Source organism: Rousettus aegyptiacus, unplaced genomic scaffold, assembly GCF_014176215.1.
Source record: "Rousettus aegyptiacus isolate mRouAeg1 unplaced genomic scaffold, mRouAeg1.p scaffold_m13_p_9, whole genome shotgun sequence".
Classification (NCBI taxonomy): domain Eukaryota; kingdom Metazoa; phylum Chordata; class Mammalia; order Chiroptera; family Pteropodidae; genus Rousettus; species Rousettus aegyptiacus.
This window is the reverse complement of record NW_023416312.1, coordinates 67374863-67393852: the sequence shown is the minus strand read 5'-3', so window position 1 is coordinate 67393852 and position 18990 is coordinate 67374863. Positions and strand designations below refer to the sequence as shown.

At 36.7% G+C, this 18990-nt stretch overlaps 1 protein-coding gene across 1 annotated transcript in view; it reads right to left on the bottom strand.

Moving 5' to 3' along the window:
• Positions 1–17569: 17569 nt before the first annotated feature.
• The window catches only part of ALG13 (ALG13 UDP-N-acetylglucosaminyltransferase subunit), a 63360-nt gene continuing 61939 nt past the window's right edge, over positions 17570–18990 (bottom strand). The window contains 1 exon segment of the mRNA XM_036226475.1: positions 17570–18495. Within this exon segment, the coding sequence (XP_036082368.1) occupies positions 18233–18495 (263 nt within the window). The 3' untranslated portion in view covers positions 17570–18232.

The window sequence follows — 18990 nt, the reverse complement described above, 5'->3', positions numbered from 1 at the left end:
GTCTATTGGCCATCTGTATGTCCTCTTTGGAGAAATGTCTATTCATGTCATCTGCCCATTTTTTAATTGGATTGGGTTTGTGTGTGTGTGTTGAATTGTATGAGTTCTTTATAAGTTTTGGATGCTAACCCCTTATCAGATATATCACTGAATATCTTCTCCCATTCAGTAGGCTATCTTTTCATTTTGTTGATAGTTTCCTTTGCTGTGCAAAAACTCTTTAGTCTGATGTAGTCCCATTCATATTTTGTTTCCCTTGCCCGAGGAGATACAGCAGAAAAAAACATTACTAAGAGAAATGTCGTTTTATTACTAGAGAGCAAAATATATTATGAGAACAAAGCTAATTTTCTAATCTGAGTTGTTAAAGTTCTGTAGAAACTTTCTGTTACTGCACAAATGAAAACAATTTTTGTAGTTAACAGAAAGAGCCTGAAAACTTTTGAACATTGTAATCAACTTTCATAAGTCCACGATTGTAGTACATATCTGCCCTACCTTCATCCCTTACCCTGAAAAAGAAAAGCCTACTTTATAACTCCAAATGAATTTATAGAACCAAAAAAGGTTAAATGAAAATGTAGATAAGGCCTGCATCATTTTCACCAACTTACAGCCTATTTTGTCCTTTGATTTTATCTTTAAGCAGATTTCAGGATAACCAAACATCCCAGGAGCTATACCTCAATATATGCACACACACACATACCAAGGTACTATCCCCAGTGGCACTTGAATGAGTAGGAGGCAGTGTGCGTTTTATTTTAGCCTAAGGAGAGCCAACCATTTGCAAGCACAGTTAAGCTGGGCCTGGTCATTCTAGGTCTTTTCCCACAAAGTTCAATAAACACCCCTCCTCCAAATACTCATTGCCACTAATTGCCCTCCAACACAGAAACCTTCTTGATAGTTCTCTGGTCTTATGCAACCCTTAAAACTGACCCTTAGAAGATAAGACGAAAAAGAGGCTTCAGATTTTTGTGGGAGTACCTGAGGTACTTAGATGGTGGTAGTGAAGAGACAGATGGAAAAGCTTTCAAAGTAAGGAAGTATATGAATAAGCACTTTAAAACGCAGGGCTAAACCACCAAATTGTCCAACTTTAGATGACCTCATTGAAATGGAGTTCCCCACCCTTAAAAAAATGTAGTTTCTGAACTTAAATATTAGTACCAGCATTTTCTGCCTCAACGAAGTCCAGAAGTGCAATAATATATGAAAACTCTTTAACAACCTGTAAACCATTTTTCAAAGGTTGGGTTTTATATTCAGGTTGAATTTCAGATTTCAGCAAATTCTCACTTGTGATAACTGTATTCCAAAGTTCAACACATCAGACCAATAGTAAGGTCATGTTTGAAATTGTGCAACATCATTTATTGGCTTTTATAAATATTCACATTTGCCCAATTACTAGAAGTATAGATTCCTCAAAATTTTATCTAATAAATTTGTCAAAATTCTACGTGGAAGAAAAACAACGTAAAATTGGGGAAGGGTAGTAAAAAAGCTAGATTCTATATCTGGTGTCATATTTTAGCTTCAAAAATTTGGAATAATCATGTAAATTGAGAATACAAAATGAGACTGATATTTTTATAAATGTACCAGAATATAAACTGTTGTTCTTCAAAGTAATCACCTTAAGCTGCACCCATATTCGAATGCTGCCATTACACCAATCATTGTGGACTTCTGATTTGGGGAGGCTTTTTAAAATCCGCAATGAAATCTCTGTATATCCTCAATGGCAGAAAACTCATGATCTTATGAGATTAAATTTTTAGAAACAGTTGAAAGTAACTTGAGATCCTTATTTGGGAAAATGGTGATCAAGCTGAGTTCTACTTTTTCTGGTAAAAAATAAACATTTTTCAAGTGCTATTACACGATAGCCTCTGACAGGCACAATTATAAATTAACGAGACAGTATCTTGTGTAGTTTGTAAAGTGACCTGAAACTGCTCTTTGGAATCCAGTTTATTTTTCCTTATAAACTTCATCAAGGAATAATTTGTGTACAACTACTTGCATCCATTTAAAGTGTACAATTCAGTGAGTTTTCACACTTGTATGTACCCCTGGAACCACCACCAAAATCAAGATACAAAATATTTCCATCTCCCCCAAAAGATTCTTTGTTCTCCTTTGCCATCTTTTATCAAGTTTCAAACATGTTTGGAATAGTGGCAGCCTTACTGACATAAGGGTGTAGCTTCCCAAGGATACTTTAAACACCACCGTACTTAGGTATAGAACCTCCAGTGATTTGGGAACCATAATGACTTTAGCCTTAGAACATTTTTGTTTTAAAATAGTAAAACACATTCTAAGTTCCAGTGTCTTATACTGTCCATGAGCTCAGAACTTGCATCCCAAACATTTGATCCATAAGAAATGACACTTTATACTGCAAAGGGTCTAAAAACTAGGTTGTTAGCAGGAAGACAAGACAGTAAAGCAAAGCCCCAGGCTTTGTAGAAAAATGGAGTGGAAGGCTTTGGACTCAGAAGGAGCTCTAGTAGCTGAAGTAGGAGACAGCTCTAGTGAGAGGATGAAAGCAGCTCTGAATTTTTAGGTTATTTGGAAATCACCTGTTTAGACTAGGTTATTTCCTGCATAAGATTTAGACCTATTATTTTAATGTACAGCTTCTTCACTTTGTGGTCACACCTTGTAGTAGTTTCTTTTATAACATATGTTAAGTGATCAGTTCAATAACTATGGAATGTAGCCTGTAGCCTAATAAGCAGAATGATAATTCTACTTAGTATACTTGGGCAGGGGAAGCACTAAGAATTCTCAAGTGTCTAACAGGGTCATTGGAACAAGTGGCCCTAAAATGAATGTGTGAGCTCATGAGGAAAGCTCTAAACTCAAAGGTTTATAACAAGTTAACTGTGGTTTTCTTAACATTAAAGGCAATCCAATTTGATAACGTATTAACTTCAAATTTTTAACTGTTCAAATTACTCCATTAACATAGTTAAAGTAAACCCATTTCAACTATAAAGACAAAGATCTTCTCAAAGACATTTCCGTTCAAATAAGGATAAACACATCCTTCTCAAGTAAAAGCATTTAAATTTGTCTTTGTTTCTTATTAGAATGCACACCAGTGGGGTAGTATTCAAGAAAATATCAATATTTAAACTCTTCATAAAATTCTATTTCAAAATCCCTCAAAAATGGCATTGAAATTGAGAGTGAAGATTTCTTCCTATTCAAAACAATGTAGTTTGGTGTTAACATTTGATAGCTAAAGAATACTAGAAAACACAGTGTTTAATTCACTTCCTTAGCCTAGTGGGTGGCCCCAATCACATATCATCATACAGAAAATGTTTATGTCAAAGTTAACATTTTATCTCCTGAGCTTAATTATGAAAATGGAAAGTTCCAAATGTGTTGGTGAAAATGGCATTTTGGCTTTTCAGACTTCTATCTTAAAAGCTAAAACTTCTTTGAGTATTACTTTAAATACTTTCTGTAAGAAGTGCAGTTAGTGTTACTCTTAAATGTGCTTAAAAAATCTTGTACAATAAAATGATTTTGTGTATTTTTATCTTCAGTATAAATAAAGCATTTGCTGCCCCCCGCTCCCAAAATGTATGGCTGCTCAGATTTAAGGTGTTTTGTTCCTCCCTCAATGTAATCATTTCTAGCCACCTATTATCAATAAATATTTATAAACAATAGATTTTACACTATAATTTAACCAGCAGAAATACTTAAGGGAAACTTCCATAGTCCAACATATTTTTAAAATTACTGAAAATAAACATTAATGTCATTCTAACTTTTATATTTCCTATTAAACAAAGCTGTGACTATTGAACATTTAAAAACTGGATAAACATTTATAAAGAACTTTGAGATGATGACATGAAAGGATTAATATAGATATAAAGCTATAGCTTATACCACTGAGAAACCTTACAAACTTTACTCTGGAAATTTCTTTAGTGAGTATCCAAAGTATGATACATGTTGTACAGAACAGTCTGACTTTATGGGTCAGTGAGAAGATACAAATTGAGGTTTAGCTGGTCATTATTGAACTAGAATAATATGAGTACATTTAGGCAATACTTCCTCAAGTATCGGCTGACATTTCTTAAGAATTTTTTGTGTAGTAATAGACTTTTCAGCAATTAGCTTTCCCTTAACTAAATCATATTCCTGAAGTGTTACTGTGTTTTATTAATTAACATTAACTTTTAGGCCAACAGAATACTGTTTAGCATACCACAACTTAACTTTCAGCCAAATAACTCACTTGCGAGTCCTGCCCTCATTACTTTAAGTGGGACTGGGTGTAAAATATTTACATAAGCTAGATAAGTAGGAATAATTAAAATTAAAAAGGCAGTAACATCTGAAAAAGATGTACAAACAGCAAAGAACTCTTAAAACTCAATAAAAACAAACCATTTCAGCACACTTCGAAAATGAATATATATGATTGGCAAATACTCATGAGAAAAAGTGCTCGACATAATCAGAGAAATACACATTAGAAAAACACGAGATACCACTTAACATACACCCACCAGAATGGCTAAAATCAAAAAAAGACTGACACCATCAAATGCTGACGGATAAAAAACAACTGTAACTCCCATACATATATTGCTGGTGGGAGTATAAAGTGTTACAATCACTTTGGAAAATGTCTTGTAGTTCCTTACAAAACTAAACATATGCCTGACCCACGACCCAGCAATTCCATTCCAAGAGAAATAAAAACAAATGCTTACAAAGACTTCTACAGAAATGTCCGCAGGAGCTTTATTTTTACCTAAAAGCTAGAAATGGCCCAGGTGTTCATTAATAGAATGGATAAACAAAAAATGGCATATTCAACGAAATGCTGCTCAGCCATAAAAATGAACTATTGACACACAACATGGATGGATCCCAAATACATTATGCTGAAAGAAGCTTTACAAAAAGGAATATGTACCGATTCACCTGTATGCATTTTGAAAAACAGAAATAATGATAGGGGAAAAATCTGAAGGAACAGTAGTTGCCTAGGGGACAAGAATAGGGAAGCAGGATTTGACTGGGAAAGAGCATGAGGGAATTTTCTGAGGTGATAAACATTTTATCTTGATAAGGGTTTGGGTTTCACAGATGTGATTTGTCAAAATGCACTGCATCAAACACTTAAGATTTGTGCATTTCATTGCATGCAAACTTTACAAGAGAGAAAAAAACATTTAACGAATACTGAACTCCAGTTAACAAATATGCATGCTGAAATATTTATAGAGGTGAGAGGTGTACTTAAGTCTGGTCTTCTTTGTAATGTATAAAAAAATAAGAATTTATCTATGGATATGTGAAAAGGTAAGTACAGTAAAATGCAGAATCTAAGTGGTGGATATATGACTGCTCATTGCACAATTAATTCAACTTTTCTATATATTTAAATTTTTTCATAACAACATGCTGGAAAAATAAACAGTGAGTAAAGGAAACAGAAGCCAAATCTAACCATGCTTCAAAACTATGAGGAGGAAAACTTCTTGGATAGACAAAGCTATTTCAGCAAAGATAAAGGAATGAAAAATTAAAATAAGTTCAACTGCTGAAGCAAGCAAAATTACAGAATATAAAATGGCGGGGGTTTTTTGATAGAGCTATGAATGTGGTAGAACCTTTATTTTTTTTTATTTTACTGTCGTAAGAACACTTACCATGAGACCTACCATTTTAACATATTTTTAAGTATACAATACAGTACTGTTATCTATAAGCACAATGTTGCACAGCAGAGTTCTACAAGTTATTCATCTTGTATAACTGAAATATCAAGATGAAATTTGTCACTTTGATCTAATATACCAGCAAGGAAATAAAACGTTCTTTTTTCTTAATCTAGAACTTTAGTACCCTAATACTAGTGTAGAATATTTTTCTCCAATTCTGCAAAAGATTTGAAAAGCCTGTATTATGTAGTTTGGAAGAAGCTGTAACGTCTGCGATTTGCTAGTTGATTAGGTGAAGGGACTGACCACCCACATAACACCAATAGATCATCAGTACTAGTAATCAATAATGTGTGGCTAAAATAGATCTTATTTTTAATTCATTGACTGGCCTAAATTAATAAACATTAACTCAGTTTAACCTCGATATTGTTTAATCAAATCCCTCCCTCCCACACTCCATAAAAGGTTTTAGCCCACAGCAAGAGCCATCTACCAGGAAAAAGACAAAGCAACCAAAAGGAAATAGTCGTTTAACAGTAAAGGATGTCCTGGTTTCCAAGCTTCCCTCTGGGAAGCCATAGAAGAAAAGTGAACTCGAAAGTGGTGGTAATTAGCAGAAAACAGTACAGCAGTAAAACCCACAATGGGTCACTCACCTCAATTAGTTTCAACTACAAAAAAATATCATGGTTTAATAAAACTTAGTTTTACACATAGTGAATATTCCTGAGAATTGCAGAATTTTAAGAATTAGTTGCCTATACTATAGACTTCTCAACTCCCCCCCCTCCAATATTTTAACAACGTACCTACCTATGGACCTTATGTGACAGCCACTCTAAAATCTTGTTTCTTTTCAAGATTCAAAGCTAGGTTTTTAAGAACATGAACTCTTACTAACTTCGGAAGCAAACATTTACTATTCAGATGGCCAGTTACCAGGTACTTTTTAACTATTACGAAAATTTTCAAAAATAGAGGGAATAACATAATGAACCCAAGCTTCAACAGTTATTCAAGTTAGTTACATGCAGCTGATCTTCTTTAATCTATAAACCCCTTCCCCCAGGTTATTTTGAGGCAATACACAGATTTATCACTCTGAAGTAGTTTTATTTCCATGGTAGTTAACTCAACTCAGGTCCATCCTTTCCTGACGTTACATCACCCCACACATCTCTGAAACTGCTTTGATAATTGTGGCAGAAAAAAGTGTTCCAAATCAAGTTGCTCCAACTGAAACTTAACATTCTAGGTAAGATGGGTGGCGGAAACGAGGTCTTTTACTATATTCGTTCTCCTGAATTCTTAACTCTTACTATAAATGGAAACATAAATAGCTGCAGAGAGGTTTCATGTAAAATAAACTAAATCTGTACCAGTTTTAGAAAAGTTAGGATTTAAGTACATGGACCACTCTCTCTCAATGGACTATTTTATCCATGGAGATTTATGTCTCAAGTTCTGAATGTCTTTATGGTGTTCACATAAAAAACCATGATTTGTTTATACTTTTATTTTCAAAGTTAATTAAAAGGTTATGCATTGATTATAGGCTCCAAAGAAATAAGATGTTTTAAATTCACAAATCTTCAACTGACAGTTTAAAAGATTCAATATTTTCATGTGACCCTAGACAAGGCAGAAAACCACAACTAAGTTTTGAGAGTAAATATACACAGCATAAAAATGAATTCTAATTGTTTTCCCTGTGGAAATAATTCAGCTTTCTAGCTTTGATGTGACCAGATTTATCTCAGGGAAGGGGTTAAAAGTAAAGGGTTCGGAACAAAGCACAGCACCTTTATATCTCCTTCCTCCAACAATTCTAAACAGATGAAATTTGGTGATAATATCAGAAGAAAGGCAGTGGTCCCCTGAGTGGAGATTCAAGTCCTGCACAGAGTTCTCAACTGAGCACAGGAAAGAATTCAAGCCGATGACAGAATTGAGTCGAAAAGAAAAAGAAAATTTACTAGAGAAGGGATAATGCTCCACACAGTGTGTAGTCACTTCTCAGAGACAAAGAGTGAGAGAACCAAGAGAGATATAGATATAGAAAAAAGACAATGAGAAGGACCCATGTTGGGGAAATTCATTTTATGTATAATTTTAGTTTCTGTGAATTACAGTTAAAGACTTTCTTTACCTGTTTTCCTTTGATTGTATGGTATAGAGTGAAAGGTAAGGGTAGAAAGGTATGTAGTGACAAAGCCAGCAGGCAATCCCAGCTTTTGATCTATAGGTTCCCCATGATTTTTGGCCATAGAGAATGAATGTAGGGTATGACTTAAAAATTCTGCTTCCCCTTCCTGGTATAAATGGTTAGTAATCCCAGCAGGAATCTTCCTTTCTTCTGTAGGTTTCCTCATGGTCTGGCAGTAGTACTGTTTAGCACATCGCATGCTCTGAATATAGGTTGATTTAACATTTAGTGCTCGGCTTCCAGTTAACCTGGCATAGCAGGTAAACAATGTGCTTGCCTTCTCTCAAAATCACATCAAAATTACAACTGAACTGCAGAACAGCGATCATTGTGAATCACCTGAAGTCTAGCTGAACAGAAGTCCTACAACTGGGGACCCACAGAAGAGACCACTTCGAGACTGGAAGGAGGGGCAGAGATGTAGAATGGGCTGGTCCCATACCTGCCTCAGGAGTGATATCCCCGCTGTAGAGTACTGGCTCCACAGCAGGCTCCCCAGCCAAGAGCACCAGTGCAGGAAGAAGTTCCTATAACTTCTGGCTGTGAAAACCAGCAGAGAATGTGACTGAGATGGAGGGCACCTGGAGTCACAGACGTTCTTAAGGAGTCCATGCATGGACTAACTCACTGTTGGACTCACTTGCTCTAAACTCCACCTCTGGAGCAGCAGCTTGAAAGGTGCCAGGGAGGAAATGATCTGTCAGGGCGAGGGCTGGAGGGGCAGCTTTCTCCCAGACAAAAGGGCTGGCAGAGGGCATTATTCCTTTCTTGAGCCCTTCCCTGACCACCCAGCCTGCAGACACAGGCAGCTACCATACGAGTCTCCATCAACTTGGCTAACCCACCCTAGTGATTCCCTGAGACTCCATCTCCCCTCATGAGGATGGCGGGGGGAGGTGGGGGAACCCAAGCAACATCCAGTAGATTTTCTATACAAATGACAGGTCTTGGCTCATGCTGTGAACACTCTTAAAATCTCTCAAAGGTTCACAAAACCTAAACAAGCAGCATCTGGCCTCCGCATGCCCCATACCTCTTGCTGAGGCCTCAAGCACAGTACTAGCAACAGCTGGCCTCTGTTTGTGGCTTGGCCTCTCAAGTCACATCCAAGCCCAGCATAGGTGACAGCCATCTGTGGATTGCTTGATAGCTCATTCCAGGTGACCCCAGGAAGGGCACAGGCTGCAGTTGAACTTGGCCTGCAGCAGGGCCCATCCAAGGAGGCCCCAAACTGCAGACCAGGTGGCCAGCTTCAGTCTGAGTCAGAGCAACACTCAAGAAACACAATCAAGGACAACATACCCAAAGGGCAGATTGGGCAGGCACCAGAATCCTGCTAAAGTGAATCTGCTCCATAGGTTGAGCCCATGCACAACAGCTCCTCCACTGTAGTCACCAGCCATTCCTCACAACCGGTCACTCTGAGTGTCAATTCCTCCCACAGGTGTGCAAACAGCAACCAAAACTCAACTACAATAGAAAGTAACACACAACCAAGGAACACATGCAGAGTACCCAGCTCAGATGACCAGGGAGACTGTTCCACTGGACCCCACAGGCTGTCAACTACATAAGGCCATCTATTAAGACTCAGAGTCCTAGATGCCCTACTTAATAAATAGAAACAAAGGAAAGCAGAGAATCGAATTGGCAACTTAGAAGATAAGGTAGCAGAAAACACCACATCAGAACAACAACGAGAAAAAAATCTGAAAAAATAATGATAGGTGAAGGGGCCTCTGGAACAACATCAAGTATACCAATAGTCTCATCGTAGAGATACCATAAGGACAACAGAATGAGGAATTGAAAACCTATTTGAAAAAAGGACAGAAACTCCCATAACCTGAAGGAAATCAGACATACAAGCCAAGGAAATGCAGAGTCCTAAACAAGATGAACCCAGAGACTCACATGAAGAGACATTAACATTAAAATGCCAAAGGTTAAAAAAAGAAAAGACTCTTAAAAGCAGCAAGAAAATATCTTAACATAATAAAGGCCATTTATGACAGAACTACAGCTAATATCATATTCAATGGTAAAGAGTAAAAGCATTTTCCTTAAGATCAGGAACAAGACAAGGATGCCCACTTTCACCACTCCTCTTCAACACTGTATTGGAAGACTTAGCCATAGCAATAAGACAAGAAAGAGAAATAAAAGGTATCCGAATTGGAAAAGAAGGAAAACTCTAGTATTTGCCAATACACGATACTATATATAGAGAACCCTAAAGATTACACAAAAAAACTGTTAAACGTGATCAGCAAATTCATTAAAGTAGCAGGTTACAAAATAAAAAAAATATTCAGAAGTCAGTGGCAGATTTCAGAAAGGAAACATGGCAGAGTGAAAGATGCCCCCAAATTTCTCCCCTTAAAACAACAATAAGCTGAACATTTAAAATTCAACTCAACAAAAAACACCCAAACTGCACACCAGCACATCTGAGCATGGGATCTGCACGTGAGAACTACCACAGGTCAGAACCCCAGGTTTTTAGAGGCGGACCGAGAGTGATAAAGAAGCTGTCTCTCACAGCCTCTGAAGCTCCCTGAACAAGGAGCAGGAAGGAGAGAAGGAGTGGCGAGTTCCTGTGGCAAGTACCCTGAACATTCCTGCCTGAGATAGCTGTGGCTGCGGGACCCAGGCATCAGGACAGAAGCAGAGAAGTGGGTTGGGACCAAGAAGGAAAAACAGCAGATTTTTGCCGGCCGCGGCTGCAAAACTGAGGCTGAGCCACAGCCCTGAACCCCCAACACAGAGGGCCCTTCCCACTGTACCCTCCAAGACCTGCCACTGCGGAGCTCAAGGGGAATCTGAGCAAACGCTGCCGAGACTGTCGCTGACACTGACAGGGACTGAAACTGAGGGTAGCGAGCATCATTAAATATCTACAAGAAAATTTAAAAAGCATTACTAAGACTTTATATAAAGCAGGGATCCAAGAGACTTAGACACCACCTACTGGAAGCCAAAAGAAAAGCACCTTCTTTGCAAGAGGCTCAAGAGACACCTTTATATAATAAATCTTCTTTCAGGAAAAAAACACAATACACTTCCATTAATGCCCAGGCAGAGAAATAGTCCATTAAACAGCACGAACAACCAAGGCGACAAGGCATGTCAGGAAGAAAGAAAGAAAAATCTCTAGAAAATAAGCTTACAGGCATAGAAATATGCAACTTAAGTGCCAGAGAATTGAGGATGGTACTTCCTAAAAAACTCGAGTTTGAGTTCCGAAATGAGGCATATCGACAATTTCAGGGATTGAAAACACAACTAGATGAGCAGAGCAAGGAGATGGAACCCCCCAAAAAGAACCAAATAGAAATTCTGGAGATAAAAAAACACACTGCGAGAGTTGGAAAATAAAATAGCCAGCTTGGGAAACAGAGTCGACCAAACGGAGGAAAGGATCAGTGATATCGAAGACAGAACTCTAGAAATAAATCAAAAGGAAGAAGAGAGAAACTGAAGAACGAAAAATGAGAGTAATACAAGAACTAGCTGATACCATCGGGGGAGAGGAAACATACGAATAATAATGGGCATTCTCCAAAGAGAGGAAAAGGAGCAGGGATTAGAAAGCATTTTCAGACAAATAGTGGACGAGAATTTCCCAAACCTAAGGAGTGAGCTGGAACCTGGAATTCAAGAAGTCAACAGAACACCCAATTAGCTCAACCCAAAAAGGCCTTCACCAAGTCACATCGTATTAAAATTATCAAAATTCAACAACAAAGAATTCTCAGGGCAGCCAGGGAGAAGAAAACAGTAACTCATAAAGGAAAACCCATTAGATTATCCTCGGACTTCTCGGCGCAAACCTTACAAGCCAGAAAGGAATGGAATCGAATATTTTAACTATTAAGTCACAGGAACTGCCAGCTTAGAATAATGTATCCAGCTAAGCAATCCTTTAGAGATGAAGGAGGAATAAAGACCTTTCCAGATATACCAAAATTGAGCGAATTCTCCACTTAGAGGCTTGCACTACAGGAAATTCTGAAAGGGGTCTGCTCACTTTAAAAAAAGTGACAAAAAACATGATTATGAGTAAAGAGACTATCAGGCAAATAGAAGCAGAGGAGTGCAACCCTTAACTAAGAAGAGGGCAGCATAAGCTTAAATACTAACAAGAGAATTGCTATAGTAAGATAGTAATGAACATTCAGCATACATTAGACCAAACTGAGATAATGACTGAAAAGGGAAGAATTCAAAGATCCAAATTCACTAAGGCACGTGCAGAAGAAAATGGATTACTGTATATATATCACTATCTTCTACACACTGATAATGGTAACTGCACACCAAAGACTCAGAACCGTTGTATATAACAAAAAACAAGAAAGACCAGAGGCAAAACCCACAAAAGCCAACCAAAATAAAGAAAACAGAAACTCAAGGACAGGGAAGCAATGGAAACACTGAGCTAACAGAAAGCAAAAGATAAAAAAGACCTCATTATTTCAATAATCACCCTAAATGGACTGTACTCACCAATAAAAAGGCACAGAGGTGCAGAATGGATCAAAAAACAAAACCCAACCATATGCTGCCTTCGGGAGACACTTCTCAGCTCCAAAGACAAATACAGACTCAAAGTGAAAGGGTGGAAAATGATATTTCAAGCAAATGGCGTTCAGAGAAAAGCAGTAGTGGTACTAATATCAGAAGAAATAAACGTCAAAATAAAAAAAAAGTAAAGAAAGATACTGAGGGACACTTCATAAGGATAAAAGGAAACATGCACCAAGAAGACATAACACTTCTTAATATCTATGCTCTCAATCAGGGAGCCCTGAGATATGTAAAGTAATTACTAACAGAACGAAAGGGAGAAACAAACTAAACCAGTATCACAGTAGCGGACCTAAACACCGTACTGTTGGATACGGACAGATCATCCAAACAGAAACATCACTAAGGGAATAACATCCTTAAATGAAACATTAGATCAACTGGACATAATTGACATTGACAGACCCTTCCATCTCCAAACAGCTGTTTATACATTCTTCTCTAGTGCATATGGAACATTCTCAAGGACTGACCACATACTGGGACATAGAGATAGCCTCAACAAATATAAGAGGATCATAATCCTTTGAAATTAGAAATCAATTGTACAAAGAAAGCGAAAAGATCCACAAATACATGGAGTTTAAACAACATACTACTGAAGAATATCTGGGTCAGAGAAGAAATAAAAAGAGAGATCAAGAGATACATAGAAATGAATGATAATGATAGTAAAACATATCAAAACTTTTAGGACACAGTAAAAGCGGTCATAAGAGATAAGTTCATAGCATTACATGACTATCTCCAAAAACAAGAATGAGCTCAAATACACAAGCCTAACGTTTCATCTTAAAAAACTGAAAAAGAACGAATGACGCTTAAAGTCAGTAGAAGGAAAGAAATCATCAAAACTAGAGCAGAAATAAATATTGAAAACGAACGAACTTTAGAAAAAATAAATGCAACAAAGAGCTGTTTCTTTGATAAGGTTAATAAAATTGACAACCTCCTAGGCTAGACTCACTAAAGAAAAAAGAAAATGAATACAAATAAACAAAATCAAGGATTAAAGAGGGGCGATTACTACTGACATTGCAGAAATACAAAGGATCATACAAGAATACTATAAAAAAGTAATATAACACCAAATTTAACAACCAGAAGAAATGGACCAGTACTTAGAAAAATACAACCTTCCTAGAACTGAAATCAAGAAGAACTGGAAAATCTAAATAGACCGATCAGCAGTACGGAAATTAAGACAATAATCAAAAATCTACCAAAAGGTAAAAGTCTAGGACCAGATGGCTTTAGCGGTGAATTCTATCAAACGTTCAAAGAAAATTTAATACCTAGTCCCCTCAAACTCTTCCAAAAAATGAAGAGGAGGAAATGCTTCCCAACACATTTTATGAGGCCAATATCACCCTGATACCAAATCGGTAAAGATAACACAAAATAAGAAAACTGCAGACAAATATCTCTCATGAGCACGAACACAAAAAATCCTAAAGATACTAGCGAATCACATACAGCAACATATTAAAAAGATTATATACCCCGATCAAGTGGGCACAGGGATGGTTCATGTGATACACCGATCAGATTAAAAAATAAGAATTATATGATATCAACAGATGCAGAAAAAGCCTTCGACAAGATACAGCATCCATTTATGATCAAAACACTTCACAAAATCGGTGTAGAAGGAAAGGGTGTTAACATAATAAAGGTCATCTATGACAAACCCCCAGCCAACATTATACTATACTAAGTGGCGAAAAACTCAAACCTTCCTTCTAAGATCAGGAACATGACAAGGCTATCCAGTATTGCCACTGCTATTCAATAGAAAATTGGCTGTCTTAGCGGGTGCAATCAGAAAAGAGAAAGACATAAAAGCCATCTAAATAGGAAACGAAGAAGTCAAACTGTCACTATTTGTGGATGACATGATTCTCTATATAGAAAACCCTAAAGGCTCCACAAGAACGCTACTAGAAACAATAAGCAAATACAGTAAAGTTTCTGGATACGAGATCAACGTTCAATTATCCATAGCATTCCTATACTCTAAAAAGGAAGTGTCAGAAAAAGAAGTGCAAAAATTATTCCTTTTGCAATTGTGACAAAAAGAATAAAATATCTAGGAATAAATTTAACGAAACATGTGAAGGACCTATATAATAAAAACTATAAGACCCTATTAAAAGAAATCGAAGAAGATACAAAGAAATGGAAAGGTATTCCATGTTCTTTGACTGGAAGAATAAACATAGTTAAAATGAGCCTATTACCTAAAGCATTATACAGCTTTAATGCAATGCCCATCAAAATCTCATCGGCCTTTTTTAAAAGGAATTGAAGAATCATCAGATTTGTATGGAAGCACAAAAGACACCAAATTGCAGATGCCATCCTGAGAAAAAAGGAGTGAGGCTGGGGCATCACTCTGCCACACTTCAAATTATACTATAAAGCAACAGTAATCAAAACGGCAGCAAAACAGACACATGGACCAGTGGAACAGAATCAAAAGAGTTCAGAGATAAATTCATATTTATAGGCAAATAATTTTTGATAAAAAAAGCCAAAAACATACAGTGGAGAAAGGAAAGCCTCTTCAATAAATGGTACTGAGAAAACTGAAAAGCCGCCTGTAAAAGAATGAAACTAGACTGTTGTCTATCACCACACACTGAAATTTACTCAAAATGGATTATGGACCTGAATATAAAAACCGAAATAATAAATGCATAGAAGAAAACACAAGAACTAAACTCAAAGAGCTTGGACTTAAAGAGGATTTCAGGGAAGTAAAAGCTAAAATAAATGAATGGGACTACATCAAACTAAAAAGCTTCTGCTCAGCAAAAGAAACCATCGACAAGGTGAAGAGACGACCATCTGAATAGGAGAAGATATTTGCAAGCAAGGACGCCAATAAGGGCCTAATATCCAAATTATACAAAGAACTCATACAACTCAGTAACAATGAAAAAACAAACAATCCAATTAAAAAATGGGCAGAGGCCCTGAGCAGACACTTCTCCCTTGAGGACATACAAATGGCCAACAAATATATGAAAAGATGCTCAACATCACTATCTATTATGGAAATGCAAATCAAAACCACAATGAGATACCATCTCACCCCTGTTAAGAGTAGTCATTATCAACAGGAAAAGGAATAACAAATGGTGGAAAAGATTTCAAGATAAAGGAACCCTCATACACTGCTGGTGGGACTGCAAATTGGTACAGCCACTATGGAAAACAGTATGGAGGTTCCTCAGAAAACTAAGAATTGATCTTCCACATGATCCAGCAATCTCTCTAATGGATATTTACCTCAAAGACTTGAAAATCTATATCCGAATAGACATCTGCACATCAGTGTTCATAGCAGCATTATTCACAGTCACCAGGACACGGAAACAACCAAAGTGTCCTATGATAATTGATTGGCTAAAGAAACTGTGGTACATGTATACAATGGAATATCACTCAGTCATAAGAAGAGATGAAATACTGCCATTTGCGACAACCTGGATGGACCTCGAGATAATCATGCTAAGTGAAATAAGCCAGACAGAACAATTTGAAAATCACACGATATCACTTACATGTGAGATATAACCCTAAAAGCAACAAATGGACTGGACAAGTAAATAGAGACTCATGGACATGGACTATAGACTAGTGATTATTGGGAGGGTAGAGGGTGGGGGAGATAGACATGGAAAAGGGCGTCAAATATGGGGGGGGGAGCGTGAAGTGGGTAAAAGGGACCCTATATATGGTAGCTGAAGGAAACTGGATTTTGGTTGGTAAATACAGAATAGAATATACAGACTGATCAAATTATAATGTACACCTGAAAATTACATAATTGTATTAACCAATGTTATCCCAAAAAACTTCAAAAAATTAAATAAATACAACAGGAAGCCTAAGCATGTCTCAAAACCAATTTCCAAACCCGCATTCTGAAAATAGACTACAACCTTCTAAAACTCCCCTTGGAAGCTAATTGGTGGACCACTGACAGTTGAAGATAGAGGACAATTGCTTGCTATGAGTTATGTATATATTTCAGAATGTTAGCATGTTTGAAAAGTGTTGAAGGGGTTGTTCCATATGTTAAGCTTGACTAAAATAAACCTTTACTTAAAACATAAAACAATGTGTAGACTGCGCAAATTGAGAAATCAGGTTAGCAAAGATGATAGAACAATAGGTTGTTATAAAGTTTTTTTTTTTTTACTGAAGTTGTCATATACTAACTTGTAAAGTGAGTAGTTAAATTAAGGATCAAGAATGCAAAAACAAAACACAATCAGTCCTATATCTATTATGAAGAAGGCTTAACTAGTATACCGATTTAGAACTTAATATCAATCATCTTGAGAACAGTACATTGAACATCTTCTTTGTAACTGATTCCACTCCAGTTTTTTCCAACTATTCAAGCACCTCAAACCCTGAGGTCTTACATGGTCCTTTTGGCTGGGGTATAGATAAAGGTAGAAAGGACAGACTGATTCATAAGCATAAATAACCTTTAAAAAAAGGCAATATAAATAGGTTTAGCGGCAATGAAAAAACTTTTAAAATAGCTGTTTGCCAAGGGAGCTACAGAAAGCATTCATGATGAATTAGCCCTCAGAGAAGAAATGATGAATAAAGATCTTGTGGTCTTTGGATAGATGAAAGAAAGAAGACAGAAATACTGATGAAATACGTCTCACAGAAAGTTAGAGACAAAGTATGTTTGTAGAGATTTATAAGATTAAGTCCAAAAACAAAACCTGAAAGATTTGACAACTTTTGGAAGTATAAGACAATGAGAAAGTAAGTCTAAAGTTCTATAAGGGAGTTAACATTTTAAAAAACAGAAATACAACCTAAAAAGGAACATTCTCATGGGAATAGAACTAGATATGGTAGTATGCATTGCAATGTCTTGAGATTCAACTGGCCCCGCCCGTTCACACTACAAATACACATGCTTTTGCAATCAAAATGCCAGGGGAAAAACATATTGGAATAATCAAAGGCCTCACACTTTGCTGCCATGAAAATGCAAAAAAAAAGAAAGTCCCACTCATTTTAGCAATTTTAAATGCTAATTTTTATTTATTGCTAACTGTGCAAAGGACACCAATTCAATACTGTGCAGTAAAACAATTACATAAATCCAATATTAAACAATAGCATATGGGATAGATCTAAAGCAGTGCACCATGTGCCTTCAAAACTGATTAATATCATAGAACACAGCTCAGTTCAGACAATTCTTAAGAAACCTGAAGAGCTCTCTCATTTAATATCAAGTTAGTTACCCAGAAGCAAATGCTCTTGGTTGTATTTTCTAGAGAAAAGTGGAAGTTATTCAACTTTTGTAGTTTAATATGATGTGTGACATCTGAACCAAGGAAACAGTTCGTATGATTTATTCCTTTTATCGACTAGTACCATCAGCTAAAATAATGTTGACAAGTGGGCTGACAGAAGTAAACTGAATACAATGAAATATGCTCAACATGGGGCTAGTTGTACATCCATCTTAGCTTCCTTACTTACAAACCAAAGTAAAATTCCTCCACGTTAAAGTATTATTTCAAATCAAAAGATAAAATAATCTTAAAGACAGATACGATAGTAACCATTCTCACCACCTAAAGCACTTAAACTACCTAACATAAAACACTTTAAAAAAACTGAAACAGCAAGAAAATGGCAGTCCAAGAATACTTTATACTGCTCAGTCTTACATATTCTGAGGTACATAATGTGAAGCTGAGGGAGGTGAAGCAATATAGCCAACTGGGCCAGGAATCATAGCACCATGAAAATGAGAACCACAATATGTTGCACCAATGGGATGCCAGGGGGCAACATATGGATAATCTGGCACAACAGGAAGACAGGAATCAAACCCCGGCAAAGGTGGCTGCCCATAGGGATCTGGCATCACTGGATAATAGACTGCTCCATGAGGGACAGATGCAGGGTCAGCATTTGGAAAAGTACCTGAAACAAAGAATGCATGTAGTACACTTTACATACAAAGATTCACTAAAACAATATAAATGCATGTTCTTTCAGGTAAAAAAAGAAATTTAGCATTAACTAGATGAAAGACCTGCTGTAATTGCAGCAGGAGCACTTTAGATATGAAATGTGACTATAATAGGCTACCAAGATTATACAAACGTTTCTGAATTTAAAAAATTTTAAATGTATGTGTGTAATGTGTCAAATGTATTTTACCTAGTGAGAGCTATCTTTCCGGGGGGGGGGGTTATTTAGGCACCAACAGACATAATACATAAAAAAAAAAACATTCTCTAGAGTCCTAAAGATCTTAAAGATCAGTAGCAATGTAGATTTCCCATACTTTGTTGATATGAAAATCCACTGTTTTATCTTGCATTTTGGATAGCTCTTTTACAAAATCATGCTTGGATAACATTATGTATTGGTAAGTGGGAAAATATTATTTCACTAAGTTATACAGATCTCCAA